The 18,008-nt window shown below is 37.5% G+C and overlaps 1 protein-coding gene across 2 annotated transcripts in view; it reads left to right on the top strand.

Moving 5' to 3' along the window:
- TGFBRAP1 (transforming growth factor beta receptor associated protein 1) overlaps positions 1-18,008 on the top strand; it is a 38,022-nt gene that overhangs the window by 9,108 nt on the left and 10,906 nt on the right. For both annotated transcript variants that reach the window (XM_069877151.1, XM_069877159.1), the window contains exons 3-7: positions 1,749-1,943; positions 2,902-3,056; positions 9,317-9,399; positions 15,237-15,578; positions 16,928-16,985. In XM_069877151.1, the coding sequence (XP_069733252.1) occupies positions 1,749-1,943; positions 2,902-3,056; positions 9,317-9,399; positions 15,237-15,578; positions 16,928-16,985 (833 nt within the window). The remainder of the gene's footprint in view (positions 1-1,748; positions 1,944-2,901; positions 3,057-9,316; positions 9,400-15,236; positions 15,579-16,927; positions 16,986-18,008) is intronic.

Raw genomic sequence — 18,008 nt, 5'->3', positions numbered from 1 at the left:
AGCAGACAGATGTGAAAAGATATTGACTTGGAAAAGTACTGTGCATTTCTGTGCATACCCTTTCAGTTCCATAAAGTATTTTTTTTTTTAAGTTCTTAAAATTGTGGGTTTATAATATTTTATAAATTGTATAAATTTTTAAATGCCTGAGAAATAGAAAGGTCTACAAAGGAATATTTCCAATAGCCCTGAGTTTACTACTGATTATGTATTTAACTCAAGTTTTCTCCCACTATTTGAAATGGGATTATAGTAGACTAACAATTGGATGGCATTAAAATGGATAGTGCAGCCTGCCTGGCATAAAATTCCACTTCTGGTCTGCAAGTGTATCAAGAAGTATAGAGGAAATTGTAATTATATTCTGGCTAGAGTATTTTCTGTAAGGTGCTCTGATTGATCATAGAGAAAAAGCAAATACCATTACTTGCTAGTAGTCTGATGTGAGATTTTAATTGTTTTACCCTTAGTCAAATGAAAAGGCTTATAATTTTAAGGCTGCTATAAAGGATCCAGAATCTTAGTCTCTACGCCGTAGCTGTGTAAAAATCTACAGCCTTCTGCTTTATTCGCCTCCTCCCTCAAGATGGCCTTGCTACACGGCTACCCTTGCCTCATTATCCTCTGTTTGGAAGAGATTTTGTTCATTTAATAATGTAATCTTTTAATCGCCTCTGTCCTTTAGAGCTCAGGCTTATTCTAGCAGCTGTCAAGAGGCTCATTCCTGCCAAAGAACAATTTTCATGGGTGTGTCTTTTTAACAGCATGAGAATACTGGTTTTAAGGGGTCTGCATTCATGTTTAGAACAGAAATGTAGGTCGTGCTATCGTATGGCTCAGCTGGCAAAGGGTTACTGAACTAGTAAACTTTGACTGGAATTTTTCTTCAGCTAATATCTCGGGAAGAACTGGGCAATACCAAGTAGCGTAAATAGAACCAGCGGCATGTGGTCCACAACCAAGTCAAACTTCTCTTAAGCCAGGAAAAGGAAGGAGAACAGAATAGACAGGGGGAAAGATAGTGGCAAAGGAGAAGCATAAGTTAGCTGGAAATTTAATATGGTTATTTTGAGACATCATCGGAGTTATCATTGAGATATTAAAGAAGTCTTTATGCTGGGCTTTTGGGGAAGTATGATTTGTATGCAGCCTGTGCGTGTTTTTCTTTTTCAAATGATTGCAAACACAGATGCCTTACAGGAAGTGACTCATGCCAAGGAGCTGGACCCTCATTCTGTGAAAACTTTGCTGTAGTATAAGTAAATGATTGTCTGTCAGCTAAAATGCCCTTTAGATATTTGACACTACAAGGAATAAACACCTCTCTAATGCCAAATAGGTCAGGCATTGCACGTCTGTGGTTCCTGCTAGGGCAGTATTCTTTGAATGCTAGGTCTCACTAAATATTAGTGTCTTGGAATTAATTCCAACTGCATGGCATAATTGTTATTAAAAAACCCTGAAACTTGGTAAACTTGAATAATTCTTGCTCATTTCTTTCAGTATTGCTCTCTTTAGTTTTGGTGTTGTCTGTTTCTGTGTTGAAGGAGGGGGGAAAAAAAAAGAACCCAACTAACCAACAAGTCCGTTAGGTCCAGGGAGGTGTGATGAACTGTCTCCATGCTACCTGATGCTGCCTCTGTTCTGCGACTTTTAATTTCTGTACCTTAGTACCCGTGCTTCATGTTGGGAAAACAACAGTCTTCAATCTGCATGACCCTCAGGCTTTGTTTTTTCCTTTTTTGTAGGCATGTTTGCAACTGTAGATGGGATTTCGCAGCGTGCCCCTGTGCACTGGTCAGAGAACGTGATTGGAGCAGCTTTGTGCTTTCCTTATGTGGTTGCTCTCGATGATGAGTTCATCACAGTGCACAGCATGCTTGACCAGCAGCAAAAGCAAACCCTGCCATTTAAAGAAGGTCATATTCTACAGGACTTTGAAGGTATTATAAAGGATGGGTTTTTTGCATCAGTAATTCTGGAACAACCCACTGTTGTTACAGACACTTCAGTTTGTTTTTTAAACAAAAATCCTAGCAAGCACGTTAACTTTTGAAGCTTTTATTGTAAATGCTTTCCTGAACAGATTCCTGCAGACTATCATAGGAGGACTTTAGTCATCCAAAACTCTGTGCTTCTAACAAAATGTATGTTCATGACATGCTGTAATTGTCAAGTTAATTGTCAGGAAGGAGACTGTGGGGTTAGAGGTTTTATTTGTAACTTAATTATTTCTTTCAAAGGAGCAATGTCAGTTTAATGCTACAAGTCAATAATTGTGAGCTACAGGTATTTCTCTGTTGGCTGTCCTGACAAAATTCTAGCATCTTGAAAGTCAGTCTTTTTGATTCCTTCCTAAAATATGTGTGTAAGATGTTTAAATAGGGATATTTTATAAAGAATGTTTTAACAAAAAATATGAAACCTTCTTCAATTAAGAACTCTTAAGTGTGGTATATGTTGCATTACTGTTTTTTTCCAGGAGAGCTACAAGCTCTGGCACTGTGAACTGTATGCTACTTGCTACATTTTTACACCTTACAATTTTCTAATATGGAAATATCTGGCAATTAAAAGTCTCTATTTTCTGGAATCTGGGCAGTAATTTCAGTGGTGACCTATACAGTGTGGTTCATCGTGAGTGATTATAGCTAGTTTCACTTACTCAGCATGGAACAAAATCTGCTGTAAACAAATAAATTTACTATTACCTCTGTATTTCTGAGGTGCAATTTACAGGTAAACTATGCCATCTGCTGAATATGGTAACAATAAAGATAAGTTTTAGAACTTTAACACTGCTTACATTTTTGAATCGTAAATAGTAAGTCTTAAAGCTTATTTCTGAAATGTCTTTTTTCTGTAAAGAATGTAAACTGAATATTTGTTTGCTCTGTCCAGGAAAGGTGATTGTTGCTACAAATAAGGGTGTATATATCTTGGTGCCACTACCTTTGGAAAAGCAGATTCAGGATCTTCTAGCTAGCCACAGAGTGGAAGAAGCCCTTGTTCTAGCAAAAGGAGCTCGAAGGAATATTCCAAAAGAGAAATTTCAGGTCTGTCCTTCCTTTAATTGTCATGAAGATAAGAACTTTACAGGGTGGCTGTGTATACCAATAGTCAAGTGACTAGGGAGGGTCAGGGAGGAATTTACATTGAAGACAAATCTAATATCATTTATGGTTTCAGCCTGAGGAAATAGATGTGCTGCTGAATTAACTTGTTCTTGTAAAGGCTGGGAATATTGGCAGAGTTGAATAGTAGTATTCTGCTGTTAGGAGGAAGTTTAGTTGTTGGGGGTTTTTTTTAAGTATATGACTTGAGAATATTGAAAATAAAACAAAAACTAATGATAGAAAATCCACTGTGATGCTTCATTAGTACAGTTATTATTTGCTATTGCTGTTTTAAAAAAGAATACTTTGAGATCAGAATTCTTAGGCTTTACTTTTTTTTTATTGGAGATTCTTGCCTTACTCTTAAGTCCACTGTAGTGCAACTTTGAAATTAAGTGATGAGAGATCTGAACCAAATATGTTCTACTTCCAAACTCATACAAGCAGTCCCTGTACTGGTGTGTAACTCTGTTTAAGATTTTTGTGTGGCAAAGTATCTTAAAAACTCTTCTGTTAATGCTGATTAGGGATTTGTGTTCGTTTCCTTCTATCTGATTTACATATTACACTACATATTCTACTGGATTCATTCCTGTTTGTCATTTAGAGACTGATACTTGGAAAAAGTAGCATGAAATCTCTGTTTACCAAGTAGGTGAATGAATATTTGACTTGGTTTCTTTTCTTTTGTAAAAACAAATTTTACCTGTAACCTGCAGAAAATTTGGGTTGTTTTGATTTTAAGATACTTTGGAGCACTTTGTTGCAATTAAGTATCCATTGAATTAGTATCCTTTGAGTTACTTTTTGTTTAGGAAGATGCAAAGTTTGGAAGGTCAGTGTAGAAATAACAGAATTGCTGTGGTTCAAAATGACTCGATGTGTCATGATTTTTATTTTTTAATTTCAAGAAGCTTCTGATTCCTTGTCATATTAATTTTGGTCAAGGCCTGTGAAAAGCAGGCATTAAATTAAATTTGTATCAGCTTTCAATTTGATCCTTAACTTCTCTGCTACGTGAATAGCTGCAAAGCTGCTGGAAGCCAAAGACTTGGCTAGAAAAGTGTTTACATCTTTTTGTGGAGGTACAACTGACCTGGAAGTACTTGAAGCTGAAAAGTGTTTGGGCAAATACAGAAGTTGGTTTCCCGTGTGTTTTGCCTTGCATCCTTACTTCAAACTTTTCCCTTGCACTCCATTTAAAAAGCAAACTGAGATCCTGCTACAAGGACAGGATGCATGATCTAATCCATGTCTTTTGCGTATCATGACAATCATTCTAAAATGATTACTTTCAGTTTATGTAGGTTTAGTGTGGGAGATGTCTTTGTGTTTTGCCACGGGATGAACTGCAATTCATTATCTAAAATATGTGATGTAGAATCTCATTCCTCCTAGGTTTTCTTGCATTTAGGATTTTTCTGTCTTTAGGATAAGTTATTTTCTGTTCACACATCTTATGTGCACTGAATGTCTGTCATCCTGAAATTACTGTTTCCAAGAATATTATAAGTTCTTTCTAACTGAATGTGCTTTTAAGGGTCTTCAGTTACTTTGAGTCAATGCCGCACCTGAAAAACAGAAAACTTATTACTTGCAAGTATAAAATAGCCTGTTCTAGTTCTGGGATGGATTTGCAAACTGATATTAACCAGCTTAAATTGATGGAGTCTCCCACTGACTCATATTAAAATGACTCAGCTGGGCATAATTGAGACATTGGTCCAGTTTTTCAGAGCTTACCTGTAGCTGAAATTGTAACATGTTGAGCTTGCTTTGTAATGTGCCTCTGATACTTAATGCTGTCATTACAGTTTCATTATGAGGACATCAGACTTTCTTGCTGTAGTGTCTTTCATAGTGTGAATCTAATGGAGTTCAAACAAATTACATGCCTTACTTATGTCTTTTGCAACACTTCTTTGGCACACTCTAACTGATGACATAGTCACTCCGTTCTAACTCCTGATTAAGAGATATTTTCAGATAATAGCTATTGCATAGATATGTAATAGGTATCTTCTATTAGATAGCTTCAGATATTGGCAAGGTGTGCTCTCAGCCCAGAATTCCATCTGTATCCTGGGCTGCATCGAAAGAAGCATGACTGGCAGGTCGAGGGAGACGATTCTGCCTTCTACTTACCTCTGGTGAGACCACAACTGGAATACTGTATTCAGCTCTGGAGTCCTCAGTGCCAGAAGGACATGGATCTGTTAAAGCTAGACCAGTGGAGGCCACAAAGACAATCAAAAGGCTGTAGACCTTGTAGCAGCCTTCCAGTACTTAAGGGGGGCCTAAAGCAAAACTGAGGGGGCATTTTTTATCATGAAGCATAGGAATAGAACAAAAGGTAATGGTTTTAAGCTGAAAGAGGGTTAGGAAGAAATTTGTTACTGTGAGGGTCATGAGGCACTGGTACAGATTGCCCAGAGAAGTTGTGGACACCCCATCCCTGGAGGTGTTCAAGGCCAGGTTGGATGAGGCTTTGAGAAAACCAGGTCTAATGGAAGGTGTTCCTGCCCATGGCAGGGGGATTCCAACTCTATGGTCTTCAAGTTCCCTTCCAACCCAAGCCATTCTATGATTGTATGATTCTATGATGCAAGCTTTGCTTGTTCCTGAGTAGCTGATGCTTTCCAAGCCTTATTCTGCCAGTTCATATGAGCACGGGTTTGGCATTAAGGCACTTCATCCAGTCACTATAATTTATCCATGCAGAAGAGTGATAGTAATTGTATAATACTTGTAGTGTAGTGCCCCCTTTTCCACATGTGGCTTTAATTTTTGTAGTTTGCAGTGGCTGTTGCCATCTTACATGAGACTTGAACTCAGTTTTGGCATTGCAGGATAGTTCTTGGTAACAGGGTTTGGTTTTCTACAGTTCAATACTGCGTTGTCATTGCATGCTTACAGAGGTGTGTGCTGTCATTATACCAGCAGTATTACAACAGCATGAATAATATGCTGGTAATTCAGAATGACAGTGGGATTGAAACAGTTAAGGTACTATATGCAGAATTATTTGTACAGCAAATAGTTAGGTATCGGAAAGAAGCAGGTTGTGCATTAGTACCTCTATCATGTTATTTAACCCATGGTCACAGAATCACAGAATCACAGAATAACCAGGTTGGAAGAGACCCACTGGATCATCGAGTCCAACCGTTCCGCAGACTGTAAATTTGCCTCTGCTGTATTAGATGAAAATTCCTTTGTCTTTGAGCATCAAGAATCACTGATAGCTAAAAATCACTAAGTGACAGTGTTGCAAGGATATGACTTTGGGTATAGTTTTTAGCAGAAGAATACAAAGGCTTTTCTACCATGCTACCATGAAATGACTGAATACTGCTTATTAATTTTTCAGGACAAATGAAGTTTGCAGAAATTATGGTTGATGGTAGTGAAGACCTTGGTTAGATTGACACACATCTTGCATAGGTATCTCTTTTATTTTCCTTCACGTTTCCTAGTTCCAAAAAACTTTAACTGCACCCAAACCTGACTGAAGGCCAAATGACTTCTTTGAAAAAAAATCTTTTTAGCTATCTGGTAGATAATTCTCACCATTTTAGAAAGGTTTTTTTCTAGCCATGGTGAAAATCAAGACTTCACTGTAGCTGTTGCAGCTTCAGCAGTCATCTTCGTTTTCTAGCACTTTTTCAAATACAAATTAATACAAGTGTTATTTTCGTAGTTACTTTTTTAATGTGAATTCAGTCAACAATACAGAATTTGCATAAAGTACTTCAAATCCTATGATGACCCTTCAGAAAATGATAACCGACATTAATAACCGACATTTTGAATTTTGACTGGGAAGTAACTTAGTACTTTTCTAAAAGAAGTTTATTGTGATATTCTGGCGAATAGGTTAGGAAGAACTCCAGATTTTTTTTTTTTTATTATAAAAAAAAAGTTGACTATATATGGTTGGCCTATAGGTCTAGCCTTGTTTTTAAAACCCTGTGAGAAGGAGAGAATATTGAATTTTCCACAGACTCTGGTCTGTTACTTATATAATCTTTACCACAGGACATCTTAATGTTTAGTTTTTATCTTGTAGGCTAAAAATCAACCTGAATACTCCCTATCCCATTACTGCATCTTTAAAAAGGTGGGAAAGCATCTGTCTGTGGACTTTCTGCAGCTTTGTTTGTTATGTGGCTTTAAGGGTCAAGTGGAGATATGTCAGCACTTAAATGAAAGTGTATACCACTTAATCAGCTCAAATTTAAGACTGATTCTTTGGACCTATACTTATACTATCAATGAGTTCTTTTCAACTTCTAGTTAAAAAGATTGTTGTACAGACTAAGTTGTACAATTAAAGTAGTGTTTTCAGTGTCTTAGATCAATTCAAACTTAATTCCAAATCCTAAAACACTAAATATGTAACTAGTAGGGGTCAGTCCATTGCAAAGATTGAAAACAGACTTAAAAAACCAAACCATTCTACTACTGATGCTAGTTTATCTAGCAGGGTGAGAAATGCTCATGCTTCAACCTTCCATGGAAAGTCTGAGGTCAAATTTTTCTGATGCCACAAGATGCAGATTGTTGCAGATTTAAATCCTTTACCAATATCCTTAAGAATGTGACCAGATGGGTGTTCATCAGTTCACAGATTAGTATTTATTGATGTAAAAACACAGTCAGAAACCCAAAATATTTTGGATATTCAGTGAATTCATCAGCAAATGTAGTTTTCCTTTATTATTGTAATTAAATTCCTCTTTAGCTTTAGTTAACTGTATTTTTTAATTAGTACACTTGGATGTAAAGCATTATAACACTAAGTAATATAAAGGTGTCATGAAGTATTGTTCTTTTATTTTCTTATTGTTACTTCTGCCTGAAAAGTTGTGCCAGATAACATTTTCCTCTGTTTTCCCTTCTCACACTGGGGATGCAAGAAAAGCCCCACAACCTTACCAATCTATAGATTTTAATGGCTTGATAATGGTCAAGTTTAAGTATCCCCTCAAGATAATCCACATGCATGCACAGACTCAAGGGACTTAAGGAGAGCTTTTCTCTTGGTAAACCCACAATCTTTAATCAAGGTGAAAAATCACTGATTAGATTATCAGTCTGTTCTACTCGAGGCCTCAAACTCTTAGCAATTCCTGCTTGGAAATACATTGCTAAATGTATTGGGGTTTCTCTGGGTATTTTCATTGAAAGTAGGAGTCTGTTATTAGCAGTGTTGTTCATGTACGCTGTTAAACATTAGAAAGCTGAATATTCCTGAGAGAGTTGAAGGGAAAAACTAAGGGCATATGGTTGTAGCTCAGATGCATTTGCAAAATACCAGTTTTGTCACAAATAGTGGATGTTTTGCAGAGCACAGTTTAAGTTCTTTGCTTGAATAATTCTCTTTTGCTATTGGAAACACTCTGGACACAAGGGTTTCATTTAATATAGTGGTAACTAATGACCATTCACATTAAATGCCTAGTATTTAAAGTCATTTTGTGTTCTTCTAGTGTATCTTTTGTAAACTGTTGTCTGTCTAGGCATGATCTTAACAGTTAAACTTTGTAACACACAGCTTTTCAATATAGTTTACTTGTGCTTTACTTTTTAACCATGTTTTTATGTACATTGCATAATGTAATGCATACTGAATAAATTGAACTGCTCTGGGGGTAGCCTTATTAAAAAAAAAAACAGCAGAAATTTAGAAATGTGGTCATCAGCTGGAAATGAGAATATTAGAATTGGCTGCAGAAGTGAGGTGAGACAGGGAGAAAGTTGGCTGTGTGTGGGAGGGACCCTTGAGTTCAAATCTTTTTTTGTACCTGATGAACTACTGGGAACTTCAAAGGTGGCCATTGGCCTTTATGTTTGCAAGTACCGTGAGCCAAAAATTGAGGCAAGTCAGATTGATGTCAGATAAGTCATCATTTGAATGAGAAAACTTAAACTTACTATTTGTTGAATTTGCTTTTAGTGAGTACTCATGAACAGTGTTATGTTAACAGATTTGTGGAAGAAACTGAGTCTGGGTAGCAAATTCAGTATATTCGGGTACATCCAAGGATCAAGGCTTTATTTTGCATGCAACTTGACGGGTCTGGTTGAAGATCATGTGCTCAGTGGTTTTGGCAGGTAGTAATTGCAGTAGTGACCAGCACTATGTAAATACCTCCTTACAAATATAATAAACCTTTCCTCCCCCTTCTCTTTCACAGGTAATGTACAAACGAATCCTGCAGCAAGCAGGGTTTATACAATTTGCACAGCTTCAGTTCCTTGAAGCAAAAGAACTCTTCAGGTAATTGTGTGACAAGAAATTTTTTAGTTTGTCTTGTTTGAATGAGTTAATTTTCTTGTTTTTAAACACTGAGTTGCTTGAATTGTTTTTGATGAAGATTTGAGTTCACTTTAACATGATTTTGTTGGGGTAAAAACAGAGTAACATTAACTCTTCAGTTAAAGTCATTTCAATGCAACTGATTTTTGGTCTGCTAGCGCACAGTAGAATTAAGTCTATAATTCTTCACACTGATCTGCGTGTTGTATATGCGGAGGGTTTTTTACTTTGTGCCCATGAAGGTCAAGGCTTTATTATTGAGCTTGTGCTGTGATTTACAGCATGAACATTGTCTGGTTTCTTGGTTGTTTTTGGTTTTTTTTCTAAGAAAATAAAAGCTTTTAACAAAAGGTTGCAATATAAATATTAGTTACAATTTAAATATTATTGACACAATTGCACTAAGTTTTTTTTAAAGATGCTGATTCCCGATTTAACACTTTTCTGCTCTACCTTCCCTAGAGTACAGATTATTAGTTCTTTAAGTCTTTACTAACCTTCCCAATTTAGCTGTTTCAGCAGTCACTTGTTTACTGGTTGACCTCAGACCTTCATTTCCATTCAAAAAAATCTGCTCATTATCTTTATTTTACCTGGATAATTACATTTCTGCTAGCTCTGCCTCATTATGTGATGGGGCGCTATCCAGAGTTAGTGTCTTCTGTACTGACTGCATAAAATAACTCTCCTTGTTATCTACTGAAATTCGCCTTAAATCAGGTTAAAACATATGGAGTAGGTTTAAGGTTAGGCAATTTGCTGTATGATGTAGATGTCTGCAGTATAGGAAAAATATTTGTCCTGAGGGTTATGGAAATGCATCAAGGAAAATAAACGTTTGGGAAATGTTACTACTGATAGGGGCCTTCACCATTTTGCCCTCTACTCACCGGATAACAGGAGACACTGGACTTGAGTGGGTAGCATACACTGAGTAAAGATTAGGGAATGACAGGAAAGGCCTGGGCAGCATTAAGAGATGAAATGTTTCAGCCACGACCACTTTCTGTATCACCTTGGTTTTGGTATTAGTGAGCAACTTGCAATCTTTCTCCTCCCTATGACCTTCCAAACACACTAGACTGAATCCCTCCTGTGTTGTGTATCTGAAGTAGAAGTACAAGCTGTACATAGTTAGGAACCCTTCACAAAATTCCTATGAAACCCTTCTGTGTGGCTTTCCAATAGACTTTTTCAGGTATTTTTGAGTACAGCCAGCTTTGGTGCTGAAGCTTCCTGAAGTGCAGCCAGCTTTGGTGCTGTTTGCTGAAGTTGTACTTCATCAAGTGTCCTCATCACCTAGGTGTGTTTAGGTGGCCAGAACTGTGTAGCTCTGCAGCTGCCTTGACTATGGCAGACACTTCAACCTCAACTTTTTTTTCCTATCACTTTATTATACCTTGCCTGGCAGTGATTGTCTGTGGGGTCTAATTTACACCCCTTCCCTACCCCACCAGTGCTGATAGTGGTCTGGGGATCTTTGGAGAACAGTGATAAGGGAGAAATGTCTTCTGTGGGGAGCTCCAGCACCTTGTGGAGGGAGCCAGAATCAGTTATGCAGCTTCTGTCCTTCTAGCAGTCCATCTGACAGGTAAGCTGTAATGAACAGGATTGTGGGAGTTCCTCTATAGAAAGAAACATACTTCAGAAGAAAATGTATTGTACGGGCATGAGTTTTGGAGCTGAGTCAGCCTCCCAGGGTGTTCCCTTCCTCTAAAAGTTGCAACTCCAGAGCAGGTCAACTGTTCATGAATTGTTCAAGTCTGCTGAGGGGAGGAGAAAAGAGACTTTTTTGTGCTTTTCTTCTGACCAGCCATATATAAGCTATTTTAAGTATTTTGGTGGCTCTGAAAAACTCCTTATGGAATCCAGGTTCTGTGATTTTCAGCACTTGTGAATTCTACCAGTTTGAGTCCTATTTGGTTATGCCCCCATAATGCACTCAGTCTTGTTCATTTTAGACTTAATGATACTCAGAGGAAAACCGATGGCAGCCTATGCAACCGCTTCCTCCCGTCTCCATTCATTAAGACTACAAGTGTCAAGCTAGTGTTAGAAGTAACTTCAGTCTTAAAATGCCAAAAGGAAACTTGATACCTACCTGATAAAAGACAGATTTAGCAGTGAGATAGAGTAGCAGCAACACCTCCAAGAACCTGATGTATTGTGGGCCACATTTTGGCCAAATATGAAATAGGATTGTCCCTGCTCCTCAGAAAATATCTGCTAGAGGCTAGGAGGGGAAATGATTATATTGGACTGAAGATCTCTCTTGCATCAATAATCCTTCTTGGATAACCCTGTCAAGGCACAGTTATCTTAAGCCTAACTTCATAGTTATTTAATACTGAAGATTTTAAGAGAACTAATTGCCTGCGAGGTTCCTTTTGGTTATGCTGATACTTCTGAATACTGAAAAGGAATGACAGAAAGGAAGGAAGTGGTAGCTTTATGGAAACTCAACAAAGGGAAGAGAACTTTCTTCACTTAGATCTGTTAACCTTAAACTGAGTGAGATGTCACTGTGGAGGTCTGACAAATTCTGAATTGTGATTGTGTGATACAGTTGTGATTGTGACTTATTTTTGCTGTTCATTTCATTGGAGGCTTGCATGTAGACCAAGCAGCAACGTTTAGCAGGCTGTTTGCTGAACTCTAGATGTCTTGCTGAGATATTGGTAGCTGTTACAGTGAAATCATTTCTTTCCAGCATGTTGGATTGTGCCCCTTCACTGGCTGGGTGTTGCTTACAATCTAGCATGCCAGGTAATGGAACTTTTTAGACTTCATTGTTCTTTTTAACAGATCAAAATGTTAAATCTTTTCAGTGTTGCCTCATCTGGGGAAGGCTATCGAGACACTTAAAGCTGAAGTCTCTCCTACACTGCAAAGGATAAAAAATTGCTGGTATTTATACCTGGAGACATAAGAAGTAGGATTCAGTCTGAGATTTGAGTCTTATGTGACTCAAGAATATAAGCTTCTACTTTAGCTAGTGGGATCTAGGCAAAACAGCAAAATCATGTAGGCTTCTTTGATATCTGTGCTCCTAAACTGTTTCCTCTAGATGTGGTCGAAAGAGGCAAAGCCCAAATTCATCCATGGATCCTAGGAGTCATAAGCCATGAGATGAATGTTAACCATTCATGCAGGTGGGGGTCATTGTTTAGCATTTGACATTTTTCTGAAGAAGTTTGTTTTGGAAGATACTGTGCTTTTAAGGAGGCTGCTTGGTTGATGATTACTGTTGCTGTAGGAAAAGCACAACTCTATAACCTGAGCTTGAGTCAGGCAGGCTGAGAGAACCACTGTTGATTTCCAGCCCAGGATTTGGGCCAGCCTGACTTGGAAGTTGGGTTTGATTCTTCTTTTGGAAATAGATGGTCATTAAGGCCAGAATCCATGAAGTTTAGAGATACAGTATCTGACTGCTTCCTCATCCAGGAAGAGTTGGATGGTAAGATGAGAGGATGCAGAAGCTACTGTGGAAGTTGGAAAATGTTTTTAAAGCTTATGAAAGTGGTATGTTAAATGTAGCACTCCTAACTTCATCTATCTATCTGGTTGTAGTCTTCATGTGAGCCTAGTCTGTCTCCAAATACTTGGCAGCTAAGCCAGCAAGGGAACCAATGTTTTTACTTGAATTTCTGTGGATTTATCGAGACTTATTCTATTAGTGCTTCTGCACTAAATTTGATTAGACTGTTGATGTTATGTAAGTTATGGGTGAGCCTTTGTTCTGAAACAGATCAGTGAATACCGCAGTTGAGGGAGGAATCTCTTTGTTCTTTAAATAGGGTTAATTATCTAGTGCAATATATCTCATGTAATATTTTCTCTGGTGGTTCTCAAGTCTTAAATTTTCATGGATAGTTGGACTAGCCCAAGCTGCAGTTAAATTACTTCATACTGAAAGCCCAAATGCTCTTTGAACCATCAGACCATTCCATTGACAGGACTTGCTACTTCCAAGTTATTCTGCCTCTTAAAGAAAATCCTCATCTACTTGTGAGTTGGATCGTAATGTAGATCTAAGAATCTCAAAATCAAATATCAAGTCTGAAAAGAGGAATTCAAAGGAAGTTTCAGTTGCAGAAATCTGCAAAGTAGACATGAACACTCTTAGAGGCTGGCAAGCCTTTCTACTCTAGAGAGAGTTTTTAGGCAGTAGAAGTTCTGCGTATGAATCAAAAACTTGCTATTCAAACCTTTTCTGAACATGAAAAACCTTCCTGTGAGGTTTTTCTCTGTTGTGGTGCTCTATTGTTTGTGTTCCCTGTTCCTATACTTTGTATTCGCTAGGTACTGGAATGGGATACTTACTGCTTTTAAATTTACTGTTGCTGCTGTCACCCAGTGTCATTCGTCTAATACAGATTTTGTAGCCAAATTTACTCTCGTAAATTTTTTAGAAGTTCTAAACAGGTGTTGCTTTGGCAATGCTTCCTACTAGTTTACATTTGCTGGTTTTGGAACTGTGTCTCTAGCAAGAAGTGAACAACTTGGGGCATACCCCTCACTGCTTTTAGCTATTTTGTAACAGTAGGGAAGGGAGAGTCTGCTTGTGAAGATCTTTCCTGCGGAAATCTGCTGTTTCATGTACTTCCATCATTATAACTTGTTTCTCTTTTGAATTCTTTCCAATCAAGGTTGTGAAGTATTTTTCAGGTTGCTGATCCACCTGATAAAACTTTTACAAAATAGTTCTTATTTGCAACAAAATAGTGACTAACCAGGGTTTCTTCTAGAAAACTGTCAGTTCACTTAGGTTTTTTTTCAGCAACAGTATCTCCTGTATTTCAAGAATGCTCATCTTTAAAGATGAATTCTGAATAATAAATTTGACAGTGAAATAAAATATAAATCCTCATTACTTGCTGTTCTTCTAAGCTGAGGCCAACTAGGAGGTGTCATCATAGCTGTAAAAATGAGGGAGATTTTTGCCATGTGTGAAAAAACATCTCATTTTTATTCTTCATCACAACATGCACTCTCCAAATACTTGAGGCATTTCTTCAATCTGGACTGAAAAATGTTTTATGTAGCAGAGCTATGTTACAACTTGTTCCTGGATAAAGTATAGATGCACTTCACATGCAAAGTAAAAAAGCCACCCTGTAGTATCTAACATTTATGTACACTTGAGACTTGTGCCTCTGCAACAAACTACTACTAATTGGTTAGACAGATGCATAATCAGTATCCATGGTTCGTTTTCAGAACCTCCCTAGGAAGTAAAGGAGGAATCTGGTGCGTTTCAGGCTTAGAGAAAATGTTTTCATAGTTTAAACAAGTGTTTCAAAAGCTTTAGTTTTCTACAGGAAGTGTTTTATGCAGAATTGCCCTTGCACAGTCTTTGTGGCTTGCCTGAACAGGCTCACTCTCCATTTTTATTGCTTCCATTGGACAATTTGCTCCTGTAATGTACGGATGGAGACTAGGATAGTCCTAGGAACTGCACTAGGACTTTTCAGCTGATTTTTGTAGATACCACAGAACAGCTGTGTGATGCCAAAAGCAAAAGACTGGCCAGTCTCCAAATTCTTGGAGCTCTCAATGTCTAGAAGAGGAGAAAGAATTACAGATCTGGATAGAAATAGCAAAAAAAAAAAGCCTTCCAAATTTGTTCTAAATATATTTTCTGCAGTATAGAAGGCAATGATTTTCAGAAACTGACAACATGTTAGTGTCCTGACTCTAAGCATATGTGTGCACGCATTCCCAGTATGTTATTTTTTTGTGCCTATGTATACTTTTTCTTTCTTTTTGCTTCATCTAGTTTGACACTGTAATTGCAGAAGCGGCCAGCTTGATGTCCGGGAGCTGATCTCTCTCTACCCCTTCCTGTTGCCTACTTCCTCTTCGTTTATACGGTCTCACCCCCCTCTACATGAGTACGCCGACCTAAACCAGCTGACCCAAGGGGACCAGGAGAAGATGACAAAATGCAAACGTTTCCTCATGAGTTACTTAAATGAAGTTCGCAGCACTGAGGTTGCAAATGGTTACAAGGAAGATATTGACACAGCTTTACTCAAGCTATATGCAGAGGCGAATCATGAAAGCCTGCTGGATCTACTAGTTTCAGAGAACTTTTGCCTTCTTACAGATAGTGCTGCCTGGCTGGAAAAACACAAAAAGTGAGTGTGCTTTTTTGAACATTGCACCTTTGAGACCAGTGGGAAAATATTTGTCTTAAATGCTTTTGGCTTCTACAGTAGCTAGTTCAAATACTCAGACGTCTTTTGTTCATATCCAAAAGACGCCTTGGCCTGATTTGTCAGCATTTAAAAGTGCTGGTGAAAAGCTATTAACTTAGTCTGAGATAAAGGAGATGCGTTCTGTCTCATTCTGGTAAACACAGTTCTCCCTGAACGTTTATGTCCAACGCAAAAATAAGGGATGGGTACAGATCTGGGCAGGGAGTTTTGTTTACCCTTGTGATAAAGTGAGAGTTGAATGGACACAGTAGTGAGACAGGTAGAATGAGAATATGCCTTAAAGCAAGTACTACCTTGGGTAGAAGCTATAAACTAGGTGATGGCTTTAAAATTGTAGCTGCTTATTCAGGGAAAGAAATCTTACTTTTGAATTGCATACTTTCTGTGTCCCACTGATTCACCAAAAGGAGATTGCTTAAGATGACTGCAAATGACTTCAAATTGGAAATTCCAGCAGGTGGAGAGTTGGCTGGTAGTCATTATGTAGGAAACACGAAATAGTAAATATGTGAAATACAAATTCCAGTTGTAGGTAGTACATCTGTCTTGGATTTAATTTTTTTAATCGTTAAACTGTGTGGTGCAGTAGTAGCAACTACAGTGGTGCGGACGAGTCTATAAATGTGGTTAGATTTAGGACAGTTTCATTTATTTCAGGCATTTTAAATCCTTTTGCTAAGTATGGTTTATATGGCAAACTTTTGTAAATGTGAATGGTAGAATATTGTTCCATGAGAACAGCTATTACAGAACTTTAGCTTATTTTTATTACATTACACAAAAAATCTTCTGTAATGGCACTGCACGTAGATCTTCCTTGCTTGGATTGATTTCATGCTGCAGAAAAGAAAACGTGTTTCTGATAGTAAGAGTTTGAAATAAAAGCCCCATAAAAAATTGATTTAATGACTCATGATTAACTATTGGAGGAATATTTATCATTTGGAGCTATGCGTTAAGTCTGTACGTAAAATTCAAATAAAAGCATTGGCATAATCTCTAATTTGATACATACTTTGTAACTGTTCAAATTGGAGCTAGTAACTAACATCGGCCTTAGAAGCAGGAGAGACATGGACACAATGCTAGGGCAGAACTTCTCTGCTTTGCTTCTGAAAAAAGCATTTGCTGAAGTGTGGGGATGTGCGTGTGCATGTCACCTAAAACTCTCACTTTAAGGAATTTTGTATTATATTATGTGCTAATGAAATCTTAATGAAATTGGTAGGAAAGATCCAACAATTTTAATATTTTCTCTTTTTCTTCAGGTATTTTGCCCTTGGTCTCCTGTATCACTACAATGGTCAGGATGCTGCTGCACTTCAGGTTAGAATAAAGCTTTTAGTCACCTATAAACAATTCCAAAATACCAGTTTACCTCTGAAATTAAAATCTGTTTGAGAAGCAGTATATATATGTATGAGGAATTTACACTGGCTTCCTTCTATAAATAAACATGAAAAACCTGAAGAGCTTGCTGAAGATCACAGCTATTTAACTGCTTTTGTGTTATTTCTTAAGCAAAACTGTGCATACCAGAATATATATTTATACTTTTAGAAGATGCCCAGAAGCACTAAAGTAATTGATACTAATTTAAAGGTGTTTGAGGGACTTCAGGAACATATCCTGTGCTGATTACTCTTTGTACACGCAGCAAAGCACTATTATAATCTCATGTCAGATGCTGACAGCAACTGGGAGTTTATTTCCTTATGCGGTGATGGAAGTAAACACACTGCAAGATTTGTTCTGACCTCACTGAGACAAAATAACATGTATCTCTCAGACCATATCCAGTACCTTAACTAGTTTGCCTTACCTGTATCGCTTTTAGAAAATGTTAATCACAGTAACACTGTCAAATGCATTCTGTTTGGTTATGTAAATAGTAATTTCCTGGACAGAAAACCAGTAAGGACAACAAAACCAGTATGTACCTTTGTCAAGTGCGAGATATTTTTCTTTCAGGGAACAAAGTTTATTAATGAACTGGTCTGGTAGATGTTGCACCTTTTAAGTCCCGTTGCTACTTATATGAAATTAACCTTGCACAGCGCTTAAAGTTTGTCATTCAAAATTAAATTTAAACATGCAAACATGTTTTTTTTTTTCTAAATTGTTTGTATCATTTGCTTTTGATCTTGCACATGCAGAAAACATGAAAAGTATACCATGCATTGGAGAAAAAGACTTTTATCAAAAGGTTTCTTTATTAGGGTACCTCCTCCTGAAGTATTTGGCCAATCGCACTTAAGAATGTGGGAATCCTCATGTTACATGGTCTGAATTGGTTGAATATGCCGGTGCAAAAAAAACGTGTGATGGAGAGAAGGCATGAATTTAGCA

Source organism: Phaenicophaeus curvirostris, chromosome 1 (genome assembly GCF_032191515.1).
Source record: "Phaenicophaeus curvirostris isolate KB17595 chromosome 1, BPBGC_Pcur_1.0, whole genome shotgun sequence".
Classification (NCBI taxonomy): Eukaryota; Metazoa; Chordata; class Aves; order Cuculiformes; family Cuculidae; genus Phaenicophaeus; species Phaenicophaeus curvirostris.
The sequence above is the reverse complement of the archived record's forward strand: the minus strand, read 5'-3'. Positions and strand labels throughout refer to the sequence as shown.